Raw genomic sequence first — 26,434 nt, forward strand, 5'->3', positions numbered from 1 at the left:
AAATACACAAATTTTAAAGTAACAAGAAAACTCAAATCTAAATATGTTTTCAGTGTTATCAAAGAAGTAAAATTAAATACCTATGTTTTGCTGAATTTTCAATAACATTGTAGTTTTAATTGGTTGTTTTGGTTGTTCATCATCTGTGTTGTCCAATGAAGCTTGACTATTCATAGAGGAACTCATACAAGCTGAAAGAGTATAATAATAATAAATTTCACATAAAATAAGGATTAACACATGAAACTGAGTTTTAAAGAACATTATAAAAACCATACAATCAACACCATTTTCATTCTACTTGTTTTTTATATAATAATGAATTTGCTCATTATCAATTGTAGGTGAATTAAATTTAATAGAATATATGTCAAATTGACAGTTTTCAAAACAATATAGCTTTATCATTGAACTAAATCAGAGGGCCACACAGCCAGTTCTGAATGACTTTCAAAAATTGTAATTTGTTGGTCAGGCATGGTGGCTGACGTGTGTAATCCCAGCACTTTGGGAGGCTGAGGCAGGCAGAGTGCCTGAGCTCAGGAGTTCAAGACTAGCCTGGGCAACATGGTGAAACCCTGTCTCTACTAAAATACAAAACATTAGCCGGGCGTGGTGGCATGCACCTGTAGTCCCAGTTACTTGGGAGGCTGAGGCAGGAGAACTGCTTGAACCTGGGAGATGGAGGTTGCAGTGAGCCAAGGTCATGCCACTGCACTCCAGCCTGAGTGAAAGAGTGAGACTCTGTCTCAAAAAATAATAATAATAATAATAATAATTTGTTTACTATATAGTAGTAAATTTATACCAAAATTCATAGCAGAGTAAACTTCACTCCTGAGATTTACTTTTTTTTTTTGAGACAGAGTCCTACTCTGTCACCGAGGCTGGAGTGCAGTGGCATGATCTCAGCTCACTGCAACCTCCGCCTCCCACGTTCAAGTGATTCTCTTGCCTCAACCTCCTGAGTAGCTGGGATTACAGCTGCCTGCCACCACACCCGGCTAATCTTTGCATTTTAATTTATTTTATTTATTTATTTGAGACAGAGTCTTGCTCTGTCGCCTAAGCTGTAGTGCAATGGCGTGATCTCGGCTCATTGCAACCTCCACCTCCCAGGTTCAAGAAATTCTCCCGCCTCAGCCTCCCGAGTAGCTGGGACTACAGGGTTGCGCCACTACGCCCCACTAACTTTTGTATTTTTAGTAAGATAGGGTTTTGCCATGTTGGTCTGGCTGGTCCCCAACTCCTGACCTCAGGTAACGCGCCCACTTTGGCCTCCCAAAATGCTGGGATTACAGCCATGAGCCACCACGCCCGGCCTAGTTTTTGTATTTTTAGTAGAGACAGGATTTCGCCATGTTGGCCAGGCTGGTCTCCAACTCCTGACCACAAGGGATCTGCCGCCTCGACCTCCCAAAGTGCTGGGATCACACAGTGGGTGGGAGCCACTGTGCCGAGCCAAATTTATATCATTATTGGTGGTTTTAGCAATTAATAATTTCAAATAATTAGATATTAATAATAAAACCAGTGACTAGCACATTGCAATACATGGGCCTCTGGCTCATGACCTATTTTTGTAAAAGCTTTTAAACTAAAAATCTATTTTTTTATATTTTTAAAACACTGTAAAAAAAAAAAAGAATATGTGAAAAAGACCTTATGTGGCTCACAAAGCCTAAAATATTTATTTGCACAAAAAAAATCTGCTGACTCTTGATCCAACTTGAAATTTAAACTATGATAAAAATTTTGACCTTAAAACAACTCTGAATGGTAAGCAAGGCAAGGACATCATCACATTTTACAAATGGAAAACATAACCTGGAAGGTTAAAGTGCGTATTTGACCATCACAGGCATTTGACTGATGATTTGGACACAAGTTCTCTTTCTACTTCATTATGCTGACAGCAATTTATGTAGGTTAGCCTATCTGAATTTATTTAATGCTCAATGAAAGTGTGTGAACTGATAACATCCTCAAAGACCACACAGGCTAATAGTTTTCCATTTTTTTTCTCCTAGGACTGAAGAATCCTACGAAAACAAAGAAAATCTGACAGAAATTCCCAGTGTGTAAAAAAGATGAAAGTATGCTAGCCAGGCTGAAGCCGGGAGGGAGGACTCCTGGAGTCAGACCAGCTCCTTACTTCTATCCTAGAGGTGACAGAAGAATGCTACTCTATAGAACTCTAGGGAACTAGGTTATGAAAGCAACTACTTTAGATTGATCTGTTTATTTACCCTCACCACTCCCCAAAAAAGAGAGAGAGAACTCAAGAGAGATAGTAAATATTATTGTTTAAATTTAAAGTAAAATAGATTATTGTTGAATTTACAATGTTCTTACAGACATCTTCGCACCCCAATATACTAGCACAAGTTCAAAAGAATGACATATAAACTTACTGAAATAAGCATCTATGATACCAAAACGGATGAAAAAGAAAAAAAAATTACCTACTTGTCATTAATTTCTCATAAAGTTTGATTTTCATAAATAATTCCTAGTAACTATCTTATTAGAATCAAGGACGCCACCATTCTTTTTTTTCTTCTTCAAGTATACAACTAAAATACTTTAAAAACAAAAAACAAAAACACCCTCCCTGCCTTTTTTTTTCTATTCTCACATGAAACCAGTCACAAAGAACAACAAATTCTTATGAACTGTCTCTAGGAATATCTAGTTTTCTATATTTCCAATTTCTAGGTTTCTCAAGGGCTATAATACCTCGGTTCCAGACTATATTAGCCTAGTAATTTAAAATTTCTTCCAACTTCAGTCCATAGGTCTAAAAGTTGAATGGCTAATACAATTTTACGTTAAATAAAAACAAAAACAACATTTGGCTCTATGAGCAAATATCTCTGTTAAAAAGGTATTTTTTGGCTGGGCACGGTGGCTCACCCTTGTAATCCCAGCACTTCGGGAGGCCAAGGTGGGCGGGTCACGAGATCAGGAGATTGAGACCATCCTGGCTAACATGGTGAAACCCCGTCTCTACTAAAAATACAAAAAATATTAGCCGGGTGTGGTAGCAGGTACCTGTAGTCCCAGCTACTCAGGAGGCTGATGCAGGAGAATGGCGTGAACCCAGGAGGCGGAGCTTGCAGTGAGCCAAGATAGTGCCAGTGCACTCCAGCCTGGGCTCCGTCTCAAAAAAAAAAAAAAGGTTTATTTTTTTTTCCCCATATTTGGGCCAATAAAATCCTTATATCAGATAACAAACAAAAATAATGGATGGTGTGAATTATACCTATTTGCTATAGGAACTTTATTACCTGAATACTTGCATACAAAAAAAAAAACAAAATTGTTTTAGTAGTCATATTACTTATATATTTAACATTGAATATTACATATGAAGATCATGCTCTAGAAGATCGTACTCTGCACAAATAATATACTTTTATAAAAGGCATTCCATTGCCCTGCTATTTCCATTTTTAAATCTGTCATATAAAATCATGTGGTTTGATACAAATTTGAGATGATTTTACTGAAGCAGAATGTTTTTCAATAATGAAAATAGCAATTTATTTGTTTATTTTTGGTGGAGGCTTGTAGGATTTTTAAATCAAATCTCAGGCACTGTGTTATTTCACCAATATTTTAATATATTACATGAAATTTAAATACAAATAACACAGTGATTCAATACAACATTAGATCTCAACCATTCCTTAAAACCAAGTAATTTTAAATTCAGACAAATCGAAAATTGATCATTATTGTTAAGAAAGTATTCTTCTTGAGCAGCTGTCAAAAAGACAGACAAAACAAGGGTGTGAATGCATGCAAAAGTTGCAGACATGTTCAGATTTCATTCCAAGCTGCTGCTAGGTAAGAAGGACTATTTAAAAGCTTAAAATGAAATGTTAAGACTTGAACTCCTTCGTTGGCTGTGTTCTTCCTATCCCTAAATCCTAAATTACTGATGTATAATTATAGTCAGCGATGTAGCCATAAAATTGTATCTTCAGTATTACTCATTTTTCTTTTATAATTGTCAATGTTTAACCAAATGACAAAAATTAATTTCAGCTCTGATATTGGCAAAGATGAGGTTCACCAGATTTTAAAGGTGTGACTTCAAAATTTTTTAGATGGTACTGTTGATAAAAGTACATTGAAATTATTAAGTTAATGTCAACTAGGAGATGACTAACACAGCTAAGAAATTTTAAAGCCAGTTATCCCTCACCTCAAGTGAGTCATTTTGACAAACAAATTGTTCCTCATCTCTTAAGTCATTTAAAAGTATGTTATTTTAAGACACTTACTTGGCAAATATGTATTTTAAACATAGCAACTATTTGGCAGCCATACTATAGAACAGAAATAAGTAATAACCAGGTAAATAATATAAGTTGAGCATCCCTTACCTGAAATGATTTTTTTTTTTTTCAAATTTTGGATTATTTGCATTATACTTACTGGTTGAGCATCCCTAATCTGAAATCCAAAACCCAAAATGTTCTAATGAGCATATTTCCTTTGAGTATCATGTTGGTGCTCAAAAAGTTTCTAATTTTGGAGCATTTTGTGTTTCAGACTTTCAGATTAGGGATACTCAACCTGTAATGTTAAATACTTAGAAGATAAAGCAAAATGTTTATAGCAAATTTAACATTCCTAAATGTGTAGTAATTGATTCCAATTTCTGAATTTGAACATTTGAGCTCCACTTTTTTGTGGTTTATTTTATATGGAAACTCTAATTTCAAATATTTAGGAAAACTTACACATATTATAAAACATTTTCATACTTTAACATTAATATTTTTCATTACAAGTCAGAGGTTCAGTATTTAAAAGCCTAATAATGTGTTAATATCATCTCTGTTTAGAAAGTGTTTTCCCTAACAGTTTTACCAAATTCTCATAGCAACCCCAAGAGAATCTAGGACTCAGAGGGCACTTCTTTAAGGTTAGTTCTAAGTGGCAGGCCTGGATTCCTGGACATTATCTTCGTAAAATTGTGGCATCTAATATCTTTGAGTAAATGAATAAATGAGTAAATGAGTGAATAAGTGCGTATAATTCTTAAAAAAAAATAGGATGTTTATGTAAAGGCACATAATTTTTCTATTAAAATGTATGTTTTTATTCTATTGTTTGAGAATGTGTTCTTTATAATAAATATGCATAATTACTAAATCATTCCTTCCAATTTAACAAATGCTTGATGAAGCAAAACTAATATACTTCTAGGTAAGCCATATTCTTGGTTGTAATATATCTCATACCAGTGTTCAATTCCTAAAAAGCTACTTTTACTTGTATTCATCCTTCAAAATGAACTCAAATGTCATCTGCTCTAAGAAGCTTTCCCTGAGTCCCTTACAGAGATAGTGCCTCTGCTAAGAGTTCTGACGCTTCTCTGTTCATTCTTGTTATAGAGTTATTAGTGGTTTTAGCAATTAATAATTTCAAATAATTAGATATTAATAATAAAGCCACAGATCAGCACATTATAGCACATGGGCCACTTTGTTTTGGAATAACTCATTTCTTTGTATTTTCCATTGCACTGTGGGCTTCTTGAGAGTCAGGTCTATATATTTTATCTGTAGAATCCTAATACATAATAGGCAACCAAGAATAGACATCACTCGCTCACTCACTCACTCACTCGAGATTCATGTAAGTTTCAAAAACAGGGCAGAGTCCTGAAAGGATCATACCTACCATACTGAAATATCTTCAATACGTTATACAATATTAGAAAAATGTATAATATCATCTAGAAACCATGAGTTTAATATGGCATACATGTAAGTATACACACCTAAACTTTCCAAATTGCTGTTTTGCTTCCTTTGTTCTTGTAATATTAAACTCTTCCTACTGTTAATCCATCTCTATACTAGACTGTCAGCATAAAAAAGAGAAATATAGACAGTAAATAATTTTTAAATACAGTGTGAAACATATAACTAAGTTTTAACAGTAAAGGTTTATGAAAATTAAAATCCATAAATCAGACATATGTATTAATATTTATATATTATCTAAGATTTTAAAGTTATTTTAAGGTATTTCATATTTACTGGTTCATGCGAATATTTAACAAGGTGCAAATAATGCTAATGATAAAGTTTACTGAGGGAACTCAAGAAAGAGGATTAAAATATATTTAGTATATATATAAACAGTTCATTAGAGAATAGCATTTATATCTGACAATAATGGATAAAAAGTGTATTGTTTTGAGGCTAAAATTAAAACTTTTATTTATTTGCAAAAGTAAACATCATTCAAAACTATGAAACTTTCAACACAAGAAGGATTATACACTGTATAGAGCATCAATTTATAAAACTGCTATGTGCTTTCAGTGACCTTTCAGTTGAAGTGAAACATAAAAGTAGTACAGGTTGAGTATTCCTTGTCCAAAATGCTTGGGACCGTAAGTGTTTCAGATTTCAGATTTTTTTGAATTCTGAAATATCTGCAGTACATCAATTTAGCACTCCTAATCCAAAAATCCAAAATCTGAAATGCTCTACTGAATATTTCCTTTGAGTATATCAGTGCTCAAAAAGGTTCAAATTTTGGAGCATTTCAGATTTTAGATTTTCAGATTAGGGATACTCAACTGTAATAAAGAATACAAAAAGGGAAATAATTTACTAAATTTTTTTTTTTTTTTGAGGCAGAGTCTTCACTCTGTCGCCCAGGCTGGAGTGCAGTGGCGCGATCTCGGCTCACTGCGAGCTCCGCCTCCCGGGTTTGTGCCATTCTCCTGCCTCAGCCTCCCAAGTAGCTGGGTTTACAGGCATGCGCCACCATGCCCGGCTAACTTTGTATTTTTAGTAGAGACGGGGTTTCTCCATGTTGGTCACGCTGGTCTTGAACTCCTGACCTCAGGTGATCCCCCCGCCTCAGCCTCCCAAAGTGCTGGGACTACAGGCATGAGCCATCGTGCCTGGTCCACTAAAATTTTAATATAGGAATGCCAAAACTTTGTTACTGTATATTGTAGATTTCTGGTAATGCCTATAATAGAGACTTTTTTCTGATTAAATTACTAACCAAATCACTGGAGACCCTAAAATTCTCATCACTAATCTTGATGGAGTACTTAGGTACTCTTAGGACCTTACTACATTCTCTGCATAACTAATCACGCATATACATTCTATCTTTCCTCTAGGCTTCTAAAGGAAAGCAATCAAGTTATTGATTCATATCTATTATATTGTCTTGAACAGAGCGTAAGCTTAATAAACATCTGATAAATAGACATACTAAATGCTGTAAACTAGATTAAAATTTCTGGGACAACAACTAGTGCTACATATTTTCATATAAAAGACATAATTTCATGTCTTAAATGTTCAATACTCCTGAAAATGTTCTGAACTATACATTCTCAGCCAAACATCTACGAATATTATAGCCTTTTTAAACCTTCAACATGTTCAGTATACTATACTACACAAACCTTAAAAACCTTGTCTGTCCAGGCATAAGCTTATAATTTGTCAAGTATAAAATAAATGTGAAAACAAGATGTGCTGTAGTTTCCTAAGAATCATTTATTCAGTATTTATGAATCAGTAACAAATACTTAGGAACACCTACTATGTTTTAGGCACAGATAAATAAATACTCTACTTACTTTCAAAAATCTTATAGTCTAATGTGAAAGATCAACATTAAATATGCAATTGATGATTTAAATAATTACAAGTATGTAAAGTATTATAGAAGAACAGCATAGAAGAGCGAACTACAAGAAAGTTTAGTGAAGGAGTTTACCTAGTTTGAACTAGCCTGAAGTTAGTAAAAACATAGTATCTACACAGACATTTTTTTAAAAACTCTATTGACTGGGCGTGGTGACTAACACCCGTAATCCCAGCACTTTGGGAGGCTGTGGTGGGTGGATCACGAGGTCAGGAGTTCGAGACCAGCCTGACTAACATGGTGAAACCCCATCTCTACTAACAATGCAAAAATTAGCCACGCTTGGTGGCACACGCCTGTAATCCCAGATACTCAGGAGGCTGAGGCAAGAGAATCGCTTGAGCCTGGGAGGTAGAGGTTTCAGTGAACTGAGAATGCGCCTGTGCACTCCAGCCTGCGAGACAGAGCAAGACTCTGACTCAAAAAACAAACAAACAAAAATCTACTTAGCTCCTTGAAGACAGGATCAGCATTTTGTTGTTCTTTGGATCCCAATCCACAGGACTGACAAAATAAATAATTTATTCAGTCAACAAATATCTACTGACAACCTATGACGTGCTAAGGCTAAGCTCTTAGTAAAGTGCTAGAAATATAACAGTAAGCAAGAGAGGCAAAGGCCCTTTTTGCTCTCTCAACAGATGTTTGCTGAAATGCAATGGTTAAATATAATGGTTTCATGAGAATTCAAATTTATTGGGTTTTAGTTTTGGTTTTGGGAGGCTGTCATGCCAGGTTGCCATAGTTACCTCTTAGGAATACATTACAGTGGTCGAAGCTACTTAATTTTTTTTTTTTTTTTTTTTTTTGAGACAGGGTCTTACTCTGTCATCCAGGCTTGACTGCAGTGGTGTAAACATGGCCCACTGAAACCTCTACAGCTAATTTTTGTATTCTTATTGTAGAGACAGGGTTTCATCATGTTGCCCAAGTTAAATTTTTTTAAATGTCTTAGCAATGTAAAGAAAGAATATTAACCTCTGTTATTAACTGTTTGTTAAAATATAACTTAAAGAGAACTGAATAAAATAGTGTTAGTCTATATACTTGTGTTTAACATACAACATGAAATTAAATGAGTTAAAAATACTTAAGACAGAAATATTTTTAAGAATTATTTTAAAAACCTAGATGAAATGACTCTCCCTATTCTTTTATATCTGACTTTTAAAGTAACTTGTGAATGGGGCAAGTTTTGCATAGAGTGCTACCCTTAGTCATTCTTAGTTTAAGAATGTGATATGCACTAAGAATGTGACAAGTAATTCAAAAAATTATATATAAACATGATATATATTTATATATTTTTATAAGAAAACATTTTTATATATTGTTTATATTGTATTTTATAAACATATTCACATAAACATATAAACATGTTTATAACTATAACTTATATTTATATATAAACATAAAAATGTTTATATTACACGTTTATATACATGTATATGTTTATATTATATATAAACATAACATACATTTATATTATGTTTATATAAACATGAGATCCAAGATTCCAGCCAACAAATGAGAAATTATATTGACATAATCTAGATGAAATTAAACCAAGATAATGTAACATCATCCATTTACACTTGAAAATGTTTAAAGGGATGGAATGAAGAACACCAGGCTAAAATATGTATCTAGATCATGGAAAGTAATAGTACTATACTTCATTATTTAGCTCCCACAGAAAGGCAGTAAAACAAAATTTTTAGAAAAGAGGCACAGACTCTAAAACCAGACTGCCTAAGTTTAAATTCCAGCTCCACCATTATGAGCGATGTAACTTTGAAAAGTTACCTGGCCTTTCTGAGCCTTAATTCTCTCATCTGGAAAATAGGATTAATAATATTATTTACATCAGAGGGTTGTTATAAGGAATGATAATTTGGTATTTGTAAGACTCTTAAAACTGTGCCTGGCAGATATATAAATAATGGCTGATATTAGTTTTAGAGCATTAGCTTCATCAGGGTAACATATTTCAAGAAAGGCAAACCAGAGTATATTTAAGAAGTAATTTTTAATTTTTCTTAGTTACCAACTCTTTGAAAGCGATAAACCTTTTCTTCAGAAAAAAATCATACAATTACTTTCAAGTGGTTTGTCAACCTTCTAAAAGTTCAGCTCTGACACCAAAGGTTTTGGAGCTCACAGGTTAAAAATTCCTAATCTACTGGAAGGCAAACAAGGTGGTAAGAAAAAAATGTGGTCTGGAAACTATAATAAAAAGAACAGCTTAAGGTAGATGAGAATATAGGGCTTTGAAATATTTAGAATATAACAGTTGCTCTCAAATTTAAAGCATGGTCTCAACGAGGAAGTGGTACTCATGTTTTATTGCTGTGTATTACTGAAAGAATAGGTTACAGGGAGGCAGATTGGTATGTAAAATGAAGAATAGAAGGTGAATAGAACTATATCTGCTAGGGACATAGTTTTCAGTATTAACAGGTTAAATTAGGTCAATTTGAATAATCCTACCAACACTATAAGATCTATTCAACAACAGAATGGCTCAAGAACTATTGCTAGGCATTAACGATAGACAAGTGAACAAAACAAACAAAAATCCCTGTCCTCGTGATTCTAAGTTTCATTGGCAGAGATAATGCAGTCACTAACCAGGGAAAATAAATTTTGGAAAGCAGTAAACATTTTTAACAGTCTACTTTCAAAAAGCCAATACTTTCCGTCTGCTACAGTTATATCTTTAAAATTATCAGTTTTCATGGGATTAGAAAGTAGTTGCTTCTTTATTTTAACACCACGTACTGGGTAATTTAGTATATTTTATTTTCCCCACTGAAACAAGCTTATTGCTTTACATCATGATCTGGCATTGCTGAAACTAAAGGGTGGTTTGCAACTAACTTGAGGCAGTTTACTATGATTTGAAGTTCCCCAATCAAATACTAACTTGACTCACTATAATCTCAAGTGCACTCTGAATCAAACACCCTATTCCTGAAGGGAGAATTAACTATGCAAAGAGGAATAACTAAGAAATCAGAAAAGGAATTTACATATTTATTTATAGACATGTTTTCATACCCTGAACTCACTAGAAACAAAAAGAAAGTGAAACAAAACAAAACAGTCTTCCAAAGTGTAAATTCAAATGTGAAAGTGATGGCTAGGGGAAAAAAATGTGTTATCAAACCCAGATAGTACAACAAATCTATGCTCTAGGAAAGTAATCTAATTTCTGGAACTGTCCATTTTGGTGTAGTATCCCAATTACATGAAAGGGATATTTTAAAAAAGGCAAATAATATGGAGAAAATGTTTAGTAAATTAGTGTTTTAAAACTTTCTGTTCTGACATGGTGCTTACTTACCAAGTAAGTAAGACTTACCAAGTCTGACATGTAATTTTACCTACTTAATGCTGAACTTGTTTTATTAAGATTTACTTGCTAAGCTTGAAAAATACCTTAGTATCTTAAATTTTGGTACAATTTCCCAGGAAATACTCTATGTCTAGACATGTAGAAATTAAACATACATTTTAAAATGTCTCAGTTAATATTTTGAAGTGTCAAACAGAATTAGCTTTAAAAAATCTAAAGACATGCCATTTAAACTAGACATCTCATAGGTAAAATCTTAGCTGTAATCTAATCAGATTATTAAATAGCATCATATAATGACCTGTGTTTATTTCCTCTGCAATTTTCAAATCTTCTATTTGAATTGTATGATCCAACATCTCCATAAAATGGTCCCTGATTTCTTCAGCCGGCTCATCATCAAATTTGTAATCACACAACATTACAGTGGATCCAGGAAGGGGAACAAAGACTCGATAAGGGAGGATGTGGAACTCTTTTTCAGAATCTAAAAGGAGAAAAAATATTATGAATATTTAGATAGGTTTGTCACTGGTATCAGTGATACATATTTCAGAAGTACATAAAAAAACTAATAGAAATAAAGCTTAAAAAAGGTCAGTATTTTTTCATTTTCTAGTTGATCTGGCACAAAACTGCTCTTACCAAATTGTGCTTTACCTCAAAATCCCTGGTCTTTGCAAGAAACCTAAATGATACTCCTATGAGAAACAAATTTATCTCCAGGTGCAGTGGTTCATGCCTGTAATCCCAACACTTTGAGAGGCTGAGGTGGGCAGATCACTTGAGGTCAAGAGTTGGAGACCAACATGGCCAACATGGTGAAATCCCATTTCTACTAAAAATACAAAAATTAGTCAGACATGGTGGCGGGTGCCTGTAATCCCAGCTACTCAGGAGGCTGAGGCAGAAGAATTTCTTGAACCAGGAGGTGGAGGCTGCGGTGAGCCGAGATCGCACCACTGCACTCCAGCCTGGGCAACAGAGCGAGACTCCATCTCAAAATAAAAATAAAAATAGAATAAACTTATCATTGCCTTCAATGTAAAGATGTTGATTACACATTCTTATATGACTCACTGTCCTATGAAGAACACTCAAGAGACAATTTTGTCCCTAATGTCAGAAACATTGTCCCTCGTTTGTTTTACCCTCATAGGTGCTGTACATTTTACAGTTGGTTTTTCTCTTCTTCATCCAAGTTTGGAGCCAAATTACCACCCACCTTACATCAAGTGCACAGGATCTGACAGAATACATTTTTGTACTAATCTCACCATGAATTTGGTCTTACTAGATGCAGCCCCCTTCCTGTATCAAGCATGTTTAGGACATCTAGTCATACATACATTTTTTGTGTACCAATCTCACCACCAACTCCATTTTGCTTTCTTTAACTTCCCTTTGACTCTTTATTACTAATACTTATTTTCACTTGTTTACTTATGCTTCTTTGTAAAAAGCCTTAAATCATTTTTAGAAAAAAATAAATAGAAGTAAATAATAAATATCTCATTCTTCTTTGAATACTTACAAACTGGAATATATTATTTTCCCTAATTTCTAACATAGTCACTGTTGCATGTAAATGATTACTTTTTAGTTCAACACTACGATTCTTATGAACTATCAGAAAGATAGAAATTTTGTGAAAAGAATGACCTCTTTCAGCCACAGATATGATTAAAAAGTTACTAATGTAAAGATCAAGTGGAAAACTAGGGCTTACTTTAATAGTAACCTAGACTTCGTTATCAAGAAACTAGTGGTAACTTTACATAATTACAAACAGAAGATGAGGAACAATGCCTTAAGTGCCACGGGAAATGCAATGGCTTAAACTATGTGTTCCTTCCAGATTCGGTGTATCATCTTGTTTGCACAGGAGAACTGGGAGAGAAATTTTACTCTTTGACCAGACTGCCTCCTAGCTGTGGAAGAATAGTACTGCAATTTGTACTGTAGCACAAAAATTATCCACACATTGAAATTAGGACTATATTATTTTATTTTGGGCCACAGTTACTTGAAACAGATTAAATAAAAACTTAAAAATGACTATAATGTGCATGTGCAATTGGCATGCAAAATTTTAAAACCATTTCAAACTACATCAATTCTTGGTCTATCTGAAAAATAAGCTAAAAAAATTAAACATTAAATAACTGATTCCAATAAATTTAAATTACTAATTTAAAAAAGCACTTATAACTTTCAAATTAAGACGTTAAATTAGTAATTCAGTATCTAAATAAGACTCGTTTTCTGTTGGTCTGAGGTTTAAATGGGAGGAGAAATCTTTTTGAAAAGACACATCTCAAAAAGCATTCAAAAGCAGAATCCTTTAGGAATATCCTCATGTCACGGTATTTAGTTCAAAATTATCTGAATAAATTCAAAACAAATAAAAAACTAAATTTAAGCCAATATAAATAAGAATTGGGTTTCTATTGGTCAAATGTCCTAGCTGGTATCACAGTACTATAGAAGCTTTTAATTTACTTATGTATTTATTTTTTATAGAAACTATTTTAGAACAGGTGATAGCAGAGCTGAAGATTAAAGGACAGGAGGACATCTGCATAAAGGGATAGGAAAAGTACTATTCAGAGAGTGGAATCATGGGCACAGGCAAAGAGGATTACAAATGTTCTGGGAAGACAGTGGAGTTTGGTATAGAGGATACTGATGTAGGGATGGGCAAAAGTAAGAGGTTTCATAACTGATGACCTCCATTTTCACAATGAGTAGGTCATGTATGAGAGTAAGTTGAGCAGGATCAAATGAAGACTTAAAACAGTGAAGAAGGCTTAGGCTATATCTTAAGAGGAATCAAAGAGGAAGATCACAACAAGTATAAGGATTAATTGGAGGGTTTTTTTTTTTTTTTTTTTTTTTTTTTTTAAACTGACATTGACATACTAAGTTCTTTTATCTGGATAGCCAAAATTAAAAGCCTAGGTTTACTTCAGAGATCAGAAATAGAAAGTTATAACGTCCTTTACAGACTTCCACATGCATGCAAAAATACTCTAATTCAGGTTAATTTTATGGCATACGTTCTACATTTTACTGTATTACAGCATCTATAAGATCTTACCAGTATATAAGAAAATTAAGCTAAGTAAAATGAGGACAAAATCTAAAATCTAACAATTTGGTGTATAAATTCAACATCAGAATTTAATTTATTTATGCTTGAGAGGATGGATAACTCATTCTCCATGATGATTAGTTTATATCACATGCTTGTATCAAAACATCTCATATACCTCATATATATATATATCTACTATGTATCCACAAAAGTTAAAAATTAAAAAAAATTTTAAAGAATTTACATTTATTTATATTATCACACTTACAATATATTCTTTTATCTTGATACCTAAGATCAAATAATACATTGTTGGAATAATTATCCTGTTACTAAAGTGTTGAATATATATTTACATCTTATTTCTGTTTGAGATATGCTAAATTTCCCAAAAATTGAAGTTAAGACATTTTAAAGACAATTAACATAAGTAGTTCTCCTTCACCATCTCCAACATGGTATTAAAACCACTTGCTGAGGGCTTGGCTTAAATCAATTTTATTAGGGGCCTTACAAACATCATCTCATTTAATCTTGCAGCCTCAAAAAGTAGCGACCATAATTCCTGTTTTATATATAAGAAAATAGGGCCATTCATAGTGGCTCATGCCTATAATTCCTAGTGCTTTGGGAATTATAGGTTTAATTTATAAATTAAAGATTTATATGCTTAAATCATTTTTAGAAAAAAATAAATCTAAATAAATTAAATAAATATCTCATTCTTCTTTGAATACTTACAAACTGGAATATATTATTTCTCCTAATTTCTAATATAGTCACTGTTGCATGTAAATAAATAATTACTTTTAAGTTCAACACTATGATTCTTATGAACTATCAGAAAGATAGAAATTTTGTGAAAAGAATGACCTCTTTCAGCAACAGATACGATTAAAAAGTTACTTGGGGCCAGGAATCTGAGACCACCTGGACAACATAACAAGGCCCCATCTCTACAAAAAAGTGAAAATTAAAAGATTACCCAGGCATACTGCCGTGCAACTGTAGTCCCAGCTACCTGGGAGGCTGAGAGAGGAGGATCCCTTACAGCCGGGAGTTCAAAGCTGTATTTAGCTATGATCATACGTGTGCACAGCCATGGGACTACAGCCAGGCCAACACAGCAAAGACTCTGTCTCTACAAAAAAGTTAAAAAAAAAAAAAAATCAGCCAGGTGCGGTGGCCCTTGCCTGTAGTCCCAGCTACTCAGGAGGCTGAGGCAGGAGGACTGCTTAGGACCAAGAGTTCAAGGCTGCAGTGAGCTATAACTGCATTATTGCGTTCCAGGCTGGGTGACAGAGAGAGACCCTCTCATTAAAAAAAAAAAAAAGAAGGAAGGAAGGAAGGAAGAGGAGGAGAGGAGAGAGGAGAGGAGAGAGGAGAGGAGAGAGGAGAGGAGAGAGGAGAGGAGAGAGGAGAGAAGCGGGAGAGGAGAGGGAGAAGAGAGGGAGAGGAGAGGGAGAGAAGAGAAGAGAGGGTAGGAGAGGAGAGAGGAGAGGAGAGGAGGGGGGAGGGGAGGGAAGGGAAGCAAAGGGAAGGAAGAAAGGAAGGAAGGAAGGAAGGAAGGAAGGAAGGAAGGAAGGAAGGAAGGAAGGAAGGAAGGAAGGAAGGAAGGAAGGAAGGAAGGAAGGAAGGAATGGAGGGAGGGAGGATCCCTATAAAGTCATTTGTCTGAGGTTACCCCGCTAGCAGCAAAATAGACACAGAACCCGAGAACCTCAAAGTCTTTGCAGAAAGAAAGGAAGAACAAAGACAGAAAGAAAAAAAAGACAGAAAGAAAACAAGAAGAAATAGAAAACCTGAACAGACTAATAAAAAAATCACATGATTGAATCAGTAATGAAAAATTTCCAAACAAAGAAAACTCCAAGACTGGATGGTTTTACCAATGATTTATACCGAACCTTTAAAAAAGAAATAATACCAATTATTCTCAAACTACTACAAAAAAAGGAAGCACAGAGAACTCTTAACTCATTCTATGAGATCAGCATAACCTTAATAACAAAACCAAAGACACAAAAAAGAAAACTACACAATATCCCCAATGAACACAGACACAAAAATCCTCATCAAAATACTAGCAAACCAAATGCAACAGTACATCAAAAAGATAATACATGATAATCAAGTTGGATTTACTCCAGAGATTCAAGGATGATCCAACATATAAAAGCGAATAATGTGATATATCACATCAAAAGAATGTCAAAACCTATGTGATCATAGAAAGAGGGAGAGAGAGGAGAAAGGAGAGGAACAAAGAAGGAAGGAGAAAGAGAAAGAGAGAGGAAGGGAGGGAGGGAGGGAAGGAGGCAAGGAAAGAGGGAAAGAGGGAAGGAGGGAAGGAAGGAAGGAAGGAAGGAAGGAAGGAAGGAAGGAAGGAAGGAAGGAAGGAAGGAAGGAAGGAAGGAAGGAAGGAAGGAAGGAAGGCAGGCAGGCAGGCAGGCAGGAAGGCAGGCAGGAAGGCAGGAAGGCAGGCAGGCAGGCAGGCAGGCAGGCAGGCAGTCAAGCAGGCAGGCAGGCAAAATTCAATGCCTATAAAGTCGTTTGCCTAAGGTCACTCTGCTAGGAGCAGAATAAACACAGAACCTGAGAACTTCAAAGTCTTTACTCTTTCCACCAAACTACAGTCTATGCTCTTCACACAGGTCCCAAGGCCACTCAATTACCAGTAAAAACTTTTTCACTTTTTAAAAATTTAGGATTAGGCTATAACATTAACTGCTAAATGCATCAAGTTTAACATAAGAACAGTACAACTGCTGTTAGGGGCCATTAATTTTATTAATTGAACATCAGCAAAAATTTCAAAATACTAACTGAACATGAAAGAATACCATGATAGCCATATAATACCACTTTTATAAAGGATTTTTAAATAGAAGAGAATATGCTAATGTGTCTGATGAGGTGGATCTTTAACATTAATGGTGGATACATCCCCATACCCTGAAAATCCTGAAACTCGCTATGCAGCTATAACATACACTGTTGCTCAGAAAGTGAAGCAATGATTTCCACCACAGGAGTTACCACAAACTCAAAGTCAAATTGCAAAAACAAAGCCACACTGACATGGGGCTGCTAAACTGACGGACCATGTGAACAGGTCCCACATACTGCCCTTCCAAAACTCTCTATCCAATTGTTTCATGTAAGAGTCAAATAAAATTATAAATTATTAGTAAATGGAACTTTAGAATTGTGAATTAAGGGAAGGATAAATGTGAAATCTGGCATCCGCAGAATCTAGCATACTAGGAATATAAAAAAATTAGCCCATCAAACTTAATATACTAGCTATCAGTAGTACTAAAAGAAGTTGGTTAAATAGAGGAGCTGTGTTTTCGTACAAACATAAAAATATTCCCTTCAAAAGCTAATGTGGGCCAGGCGTGGCGGCTCATGCCTGTAATTGCAGCACTTTGGGAGGCCGAGGTGGGTGGATCACCTGAGGTCAGGAGTTCACGACCAGCATGGCCAACATGGTGAAACCCTGTCTCTACTAAAAATACAAAAATTAGCCAGCTGTGGTGGCGGGCGCCTGTAATCTCAGCTACTCGGAGGCTGAGGCAGGAGAATTGCTGGACCCGAAGCTAGTATGAATGTTTCAATTATGTACATATCTAAATGTGAATCTCAAATCCAGTGACATTGGAATAATAAGAATGGGGAGATGATGATATAGCTTTAAAAAGTGTACTCAGTATTTGAATTTGCTTTTGATTAAAAAAATTTTTAATACCAATTACTGCGATGGTATAAATTGTTATGTTTCCCAAAAGTTGCAATCGTTATTAAAGGGTAAGATACTGTGACTCAGCCTTTTTTAAACCTAATGAAGTCTGTTAGAGTAATAGCTGAGAAGCATATAAACTCATGTAGTTTATGTAAATAGTACCTATTAAAGGACCTATTATATAGTATTAAACATTAATAAATAATATTTTGATTATGGCTAAATTATTTAAAATACTCATAGATATTAACAAAAAATATTAACTTTAAAATGTCAACAAGGTTTACTCATTCTGGCAGGAGAAGTTCACTTGGAATTAATTTTTTTAAAAATCCTCCCTAAAATTGTTAAGTGTCGACAAATTTGCTAAATTTGATAAAGTGTTCAAAAACATTTTTCTAGAGTCAAGCATGGTGGCTCACACCTGTAATCCCAGCACTTTGGGAAGCCAAGGACGGTGGATCACTTTAGTTCAGGAGTTTGAGACCAACCTGGGCAATACGGCGAAACCCTGTCTCTAAAAAAGAAATACTAAAAATTAGCCAGGCATCATGGCATATGCTTGCAGGCCCACGTACTAGGGAGGTTGAGGTAGGAGGACTGCTTGAGCCCAAGAGGCTGAGGCTTCAGATGAGCCCTGACTGCACCACAGCACTCCAGCCTGGGCAACACAGTGAGACTCTGTCTCAAAAAAAAAAAAATTTTTCTGAGCAGCAACTGAAAAATGTTCATCCAATGATAAAAGATGATACACTGTTTGAAAACACAGATAGGTAGCTATAAAAGATGATGTATTTGCTATATCTTGATATCTTATTACTATATCAGTCGAAGTTAGGCAAAAAAGTACTTATTTTATACTCATAACTTTTTTTTCTGGAATTTCATTCAAAAGCAGATCCTCAAATAGTATTTCACAACGATCAGCAACTGTGTTCAATATATCCCTCTTTACTGCCTACAGGGAAAAACACACAAAGACACAGTAAGAAATAAAATACTTTGGATTTACATTATTTAACTAACAAAAAAACATAATTTGCTTTCCAGTACAATCATGCCCACTAAATAACTGATACATCATTCAGTGTTTTATTTCCATTTATTTAGCACACTTATTAACAAATGTATAGTTTAATGACAAATTTGCCTAGACCATATCTAAATAATTAAAACCAAATAAATGAATAAAGTTTCACATCTAAAAAAATAATTGCAGTGTTCCAAATTAGATACTAATATGTACAACTGTGGAACACTTACTAAACTTGTATAGCCATCATTTTTAAAAAGGCACAAAATAGATCCTCTACATATGAAAATCTTGACACCAGTTATATGGTACATTTGGACTGCAAAATAGGCCATTATCAGTTAAAATCAAATGAATAATTATAAAATATAAGATAAAAAAAGGTAAAATTTTAGGTTTTTGTTAATAGTTAACATGTTTTCATTCACTAGTTATTCCTTTTTGTACCTGCACAGCATCTTTAACTTTGGGTTTACTGCTGTGGATATAAGCTCTGCATTTCACAGTACCCTTAAGGTTTACAGAACCGCTACATATCTGGACTGTGGCTGTGGATCTGTGGTCTGAATTCAGGAGCTGAAAGACAAAATCTGTTTAAGTTCTAACAGCCAACAATGATTAACTACAGGAAATACTTAAACATTATATTAGAGATTTTATGAAGACAGAAGAAAGTTTTGACTGAGCCAAGCATTTGAAATTATTTGCCGCAAATTATTTAAAGGCCTTCATATTTGTTTTTATAAGTTATATATTATTTTCCAGGCATTTTGAAAGTATACTGAAATTAAACACAACTACATCTAAATTTTTCTAACATAACCATCTAAAATGGTTCAATATTCACTCAGTATGTTCCTAAAAATATATTATTTGCAAATTACTCACATCAGTACTGTGATGATTAAAAGATGTACAAAGACATGATGTAGTAGATGTAAGTTGTGCAATGCAAAATAAGTTCAACAATAACAAAGTGGGATGTGAGAACTATGGTAAAACTATAAGCAATGCACAGACACATATATTTACACACTTTCAACCAAAAGCTTTCATAGACTAAAAGTAATCCTATGCTCCAGAGCAAAACTGAAACAAGTCAACTATGCCTACTATCAGAAAATGGTATCAGTGGTCGTAAGCAGTCACTTTCATCTCACAGTCCCATCCTCTTCAGTCTAAGGAATGCCAGTGCTCTTGTTTGGTTTTCAGGTGTTTCACATATATTTTCAACCTCATCATCTTAATAAGTGCCAAAAACAAGGATAGTATCAAAATAGTTAAAGTACTACAGGTACTTTAACTTTAAAGTAACTTTGAAGTACTACATCCTTAATCTGAAAATCCTGAATGCTCCAAGATCCAAAACTCATTGAGCACCAATGTGATGCTCAAAGGAAATGCTAATTAGAGCATATAAGATTTTAGATTTTTGGATTAGAGATACTCAACTGGTATGTATTCTGCAAATATTACAAAATCTAAAACAATCCCAAACCCAAAACACTTCTGGTCCTAAGAAGTGTTTCAAATAAGGCACACTCAACCTGTAATAGAGGCTCATAATAATGGAAACAAAAAATCATGATTTAAAAAGATAACCAAAAAATGGAAATGGTAAGGAAGTAATTTATGTTCTAAGAACACTTGGAGTATAAGTCATTCAACAACAAAATCAATTCTGAAGAACAAGAGTCAAATTACACAACTTGTGAAAAGTGCTTTGTGCCTATCTGCTTACGCAATCAGGAATAAATGCGGAAAAATAATGAAGAGTAGAATATTTAAATGCATAGCTATCAAAAGAGCATTATTTGATGTCTAGTGTAATTCAGGCAATATCTAAGGTAATGTAAACCTTCTAGGTGTTGTTAAACAATTTAAACTCTAACATGGTCAAGGACTTGTTGATAAAAAATTAGCCACAGAACACACAGCTCCAAAGGTCCTGGGTCCATTCAAAAATGGCTATCATCAAACCAAGCAGCAGTCTGACCATGCTGATACGATATCTGGAATAAGCTTCCATATGACACATGTAGAGTTTACTGATATATCAATAAGGTGGAGTTGGAGGAGGAATAACAGGCTTTCTCTATCTACTCCATAAATTTTTACTGTAGACAAAACTACTCTAAAAAGAATGCCCTATTTTACATATTTAATATATAACGTATATCTTTTTAACATATAACACAATTACATATTAGTATATGTAAATATTTGTGTGTGTGTGTATATACATCTATCGAGCTAGCTAGCTATTTATCTATCTATATTTAATTAGGGCACTGTTTTCCAAAATAGACTAGACTATTAAAGATCATATACACACATATTAAAGAAAAGAGGTATTTTTTGGTTGGTTGGTTGGTTGTTTTGTTTTGTTTGAGGCAGGGTCTCGTTCTGTCGTCCAGCCTAGAGTGCAGTGGTGCTATCACAGCTCACTGCAGCCTCAAGATCCTAGGCTCAATCGATCCTCCCACCTTCGCCTCCCGAGTAGCTGGGACTACAGGCACACACCATCACCCCCAGTTAATTTTTGTATTTTTTGTAGAGACAGGGTTTCACTTGTTGCTCAGACTCATCTTGAACTCCTAGGCTCAAGCGATCACCCTGCCTAGGCCTCCCAAAATTGCTGGGATTACAGGCATGAGCTACCATGCTCAGCCAGGAAAAGTTTTAAAGAATATAAGGTCTGACTCATTCCTTTTAGGTGGAAATGTAAACTAGTTGGGGTCTACAAATGTAAACTCCTCTTGATTACCTGGACTTAGGAATAACCTGGCTGACAAACAGCCTTTAGGTAAAGGAACTTCTGTGATGCTAACACGGCATTTGAAAAAGAGAAGATTCCCCATTTTTATGGGAACCAAATGAAATCTTACACAAGTAATGGCATTTGGGCTAGATCTTAATGTACTGATAGGATTTTGACAGTTTGGGTGACAGAGAAAAGAGCAAAGACCTAACACATAGTTCAGGAAATACAGAGTTTTAAAGGTACAGCAAGCATACATCTAGAAAATAAGAGGTAGAAAGAAAGAACAAAAAGGTATGTTGAGGCTATGAAGAACCCTGAGTTGGACTTCTCTAACTAGTCAGTACAGAACACTTAAGAAATTTTGAGCAAGAAGAATAACATAATCAGTGTCTGGCCATTGTACAAACTCAATAAATACTTCTTGAAAAAAATTAATAACTGAACATAAACTATGATTCAGAAATGATCATCTGAGTGTATAAACAGGATAGAGTAGATAAATGGAAAGTATTTCAAGAGATATACTAACAAAGGTAGAAGGGTTTTTAGAGAAACAATCAGTTTGGACAAGAATGTATAGATGAAGAGAGACCAGTTAAGGGTTACTTGTGCTAATTTAGGTAAAATAATAGTGTTGTAAGGCTAATAACAGCAGGACTGTATGAAAAATAAAAGAAAAGCTTAATACTACAAATAAGGAATCAATGAGACTTAACTGGGAGAAAAGTGGCAATAAGTACTGACTACTTATTGTATATTAGTCACTTCAAAATTTCCAGTTAAGTGATCGGTGGAGTGACTGCCAAAAATATACTATATAATATTACTACAATAAATTATCTCATGAGATTATCTTTCACTCATCTCTCTATATTCCCACACTCTATACATCTCCCAACTACAATTTTATACTATTAATAAAATAATCTTAACCAAATTGTTTAATAAACCATGTAGTAAGCCTAACTAGTGAAGAGCACATAAGTAGAGGAATAGCCAGCCTCAAAACAAAGGACACTTCTAAAATCAAGACAAAGTAGAAAATCAAGACTAAAATACTTCTAAGGTATTGAAAAATGAAATTGAGAACTCACATTGAGTGGCATAAGTCCAAAGACAATTTACTAATGCTCTATTGCTACACACAGAAAAAGAAGAAACTAAAACATCCTCAAATGCCAAATTGCTTTTAATTCTATTCTATTCAGTTCAAAAAAAGACAAGTCCTGAGAGTACTTCTGTTTCAAAATTCAGTATAATATTGAAATAAAGTTTCCTACAAACACGCGTGTGCTATTTTATACCCTTGTCTGTTCTTTAGGATAATTTCAAGTAGGATTAAAATCAAAGGCATGTATATTTTTAGGAGTAATTAGTGGCTTTAACTTTTTATTCTTCAAGATATCCAACTTTTAAATTTTCGAAAAGATGTGTAAATTAATGCAACCATACAGAAATATAAAACTTGCTAATTAATACTTTGTAATTTTTATAAAATCAAGGGGTATAAATCTAATACATCTACTTCAAATGAAGCATATGAAAACTCTTTGCACCTCTGTATACACATCTTTTACTTTTAAGTTGTTAAAATTGCAACTTTAACTATAAAAGCTACAACCCAAAATATTTACACACATGCATACATATCACGTATGTATGTATGTATATGTACATATTTTTTTCAACTGCTATTGATGTTAAAATTTTAATATCCTTAAGGCAAAAAACCCAAACAGGTTTTATTAAAATGACGTTTCTTGGGAATAACGTTCCTATAACCAGCCATTTCATACAGTCTCTTACAGCTCTAAAATCCTTTTATTCTCTAATGAGAAACATAAAAACAGAAAGTTTCATTATGGTTAGTCTAATAAATATTTTAAATCAGTGGTATTTTAAAATATTTACCAACTGCGTTAGCACTCTGACATCAAAAGAATGACTAGTTGCTTGAGTATTTCCTCTAGAAGATTTTTTCTGAAAAAACACAAAAGTTAAAAAGCCAAATTGTTAAGACTACAGAACATAAAAGACAACTTAGACTATTGTAGATGTACTAAGTAACTTAGAAAAAACAAGTCTTTTAATTATTTTAATTTAGTTTTTTACATAGATATTACTTTATGTATTCTGGATCAATGTGCAGTCTTTAAAACAATTAATTCCATACTTTCATTCCTCTAAAGTAACAACTGGCAAACCATTGCCTGTGGGCAAATGCCCACATTGCTACCTGTCTTTGTAAATAAAGTTTTACTGGTATGCAACCAGGATCATTCACTTATGTATATTTCCTGTAGCTGCTTTCATGCTACACAGTAGAGATAAAAATACAGACTGTGAAATCTAAATATGTAGTATTTTCCTCTTCACATAAAGTTTGCTGATCCCTGCTTTGAAAAGGGAGGGATCACAGAAGTTCTGCTTCCTTCAGGTCAAAGCTATTTTAGAAGCCTCTATAGACTTCTCTTATAAAATTGCCATAGCTTTTGAACTGCCATGAGGGCAGAACAACATGTGGCCTTTGGTTGCAGGTCAGCAATTTGCAATTTGGAAATTAAATGAAATTCAGATGACACTCCCATAAGTTTCGGGATTTCAATTACATCATCTTCTCTTTTTTTCTTGGACTTACTTATTTTTTAACTTTTAAGTTCATCAGTACATGTGCAGGTTACATAGGTAAATTTGAGTCATAGGGGTTTGATATACAGATTATTTCATCACCCAGGTATCAAACCTAGTACCCATTAGTTATTTTTCCTGATTCTCTCCTTCTCCCTCCTCCCACCCTCTACCTTCCGATAGGCTCTAGTGTGTGTTTTTCCCCTCTATGTGTCCATGTGTTTTCGTTGTTTCGCTCCCACTTATAAGTCAGAACATATGGTATTTGGTTTTCTGTTTCTCTGCTAGTTTTCTTTTTTTCCTTTTCTTTTATTTTGAAATGGAGTCTCACTCTGTAGCCCAAGGCTGGAGTGCAGTGGCACGATCTCAGCTCAATGCAACCTCCACCTCCCAGGTTCAAGTGATGCTTCTGTTTCAGCCTCCTGAGTAGCTGCGATTACAGGCAGCTGCCACCACACCCGGCTAACTTTTGTACTTTTAGTAGAGACAGGGTTTCACCATGCTGACCAGGCTGATCTTGAACTCCTGACCTCAAATGATCCACCCACCTCAGCCCCTCCAAAGTGCTGGGATTACAGATGTGAGCCACCACGCCTGGCCCCTGCATTAGTTTTCTAAGGATAATGGCCTCCATCTCCACTCATGTTCCTGCAAAGGACATGATCTCGTTCTTTTTTTACAGCTGCATAGTATTCCATGGTGTGTACGTACCACATTTTCATTATCCAGTCTATCATTGATGGGCATTTAGGTTGATTCCACGTCTTTGCTATTGTGAATAGTGCTGCAGTGAACGTAATGTATGCATGTGTCTTTACAATAAAACAATTTATATCCCTTTGGGTGTACAGCCAGTAATAGGATTGCTGAATCAAATGGTATCCTTGTTTTTAGGTCTTTGAGGAATCACCACACTGCCTTCCACAATGGTTGAACTTATTTATACTCCCACCAACAGTGTGTAAGCATTCCTTTTTCTCTGCAGCCTCACCAGCATCTGTTATTTTTTGACTTTTTAATAACAGCAATTCTGACTGGTGTGAGATGGTATCTCACTGTGGTTTTCATTTGCATTTCTCTAATGATCAGTAATGCTGAGCTCTTTTTCATACGATTCTTGGTTGCATGTATGTCTTCTTTTGAAAAGTGTCTGTTCATGTCCTCTGCCTACTTTTTAATGGGGTTGTTTTTCTAAGAAAAACATTTGCCCTTTATTTTAAAAGAAATTATAAATGAGAGGTAGATGAAATCAGTTATCTTGTAGGCAAGGACTAAAAATAAGTTATCTTTTATTTTTCCTTAAGCATTAACAATTTAATAAGATGATTTTTCTCTTAACTCACCTGTCCTTCTAATAGGTCACAATCTTCATCTTTAACTTGTCCATTAATCAAATAAACACCATTTTCTATTTCCTTGGCCCAGCGTGTAAGTCCATTCTTAAGAGAAACACAACATGGAAATCTTTCAGATTTCCTATCTCAATTAAACTTCCTATAATCTACTTTTTTCACCTAATAAACTGAAATATTAAAATCCCTAAAAGTCTCATTAATGCAGCATTTAAATCTAGTTTCACAAATTAAAAAAAACTTATACCCCCCAATTCTTGGTACCTTATCATATCTAATAATATAGTTTTTTTCTGATCTTTATCCCAGAATAACATTTATGTCACAGACTCGGGAGGTTATTAAGTACATGACCAGTTAAATAAAATTTAACGCCCATTACCTTAAAAAAAAAAAAAGTGAGAAAAAAACCTCAAATAATATGTCTAAATAATTTTTTTTAAAAAAGCTCCATTTGAAATCTTCAATGGGAAAAATGAAGAAAAATAAGATAAAAATAAAAGAATGGTATAGAAATACAAAAAAGAACTGGAAAAAGACAAAAAATCTAAGTACCAAGAGAAAGCTGAAAGTCCAAACACTATAACTTCGTACATTAATTACATTTTACATATGTTAATTAATGAATACTGGTGTATTTAGTTTAATGACAAAGCACATAATAATACTTAATTGGCACATAATAAATACTAGTGTATTTAGTTCAATAACTAAATTATTAGTTATTATTAAACTGAATACACTAGTATTATG

General features: G+C 34.2%; 1 protein-coding gene across 4 annotated transcripts in view; it reads right to left on the reverse strand.

Moving 5' to 3' along the window:
• Positions 1–26,434, reverse strand: part of ODR4 (odr-4 GPCR localization factor homolog) — a 47,871-nt gene that overhangs the window by 6,991 nt on the left and 14,446 nt on the right. For 3 of the 4 annotated variants that reach the window (XM_050783318.1, XM_050783308.1, XM_050783327.1), the window contains 6 exons: positions 25,673–25,768; positions 23,613–23,681; positions 19,385–19,513; positions 18,772–18,862; positions 11,364–11,549; positions 81–191 (listed from right to left, as the gene is read on the reverse strand). In XM_050783318.1, coding sequence (XP_050639275.1) covers positions 81–191; positions 11,364–11,549; positions 18,772–18,862; positions 19,385–19,513; positions 23,613–23,681; positions 25,673–25,768 — 682 coding nt within the window. Of the gene's footprint in view, positions 1–80; positions 192–5,800; positions 5,884–11,363; positions 11,550–18,771; positions 18,863–19,384; positions 19,514–23,612; positions 23,682–25,672; positions 25,769–26,434 lie in introns of those variants that run through there. The other variant, XR_007724061.1, reaches the window with a different exon arrangement.

Source organism: Macaca thibetana, chromosome 1, assembly GCF_024542745.1.
Source record: "Macaca thibetana thibetana isolate TM-01 chromosome 1, ASM2454274v1, whole genome shotgun sequence".
NCBI classification, from domain to species: domain Eukaryota; kingdom Metazoa; phylum Chordata; class Mammalia; order Primates; family Cercopithecidae; genus Macaca; species Macaca thibetana.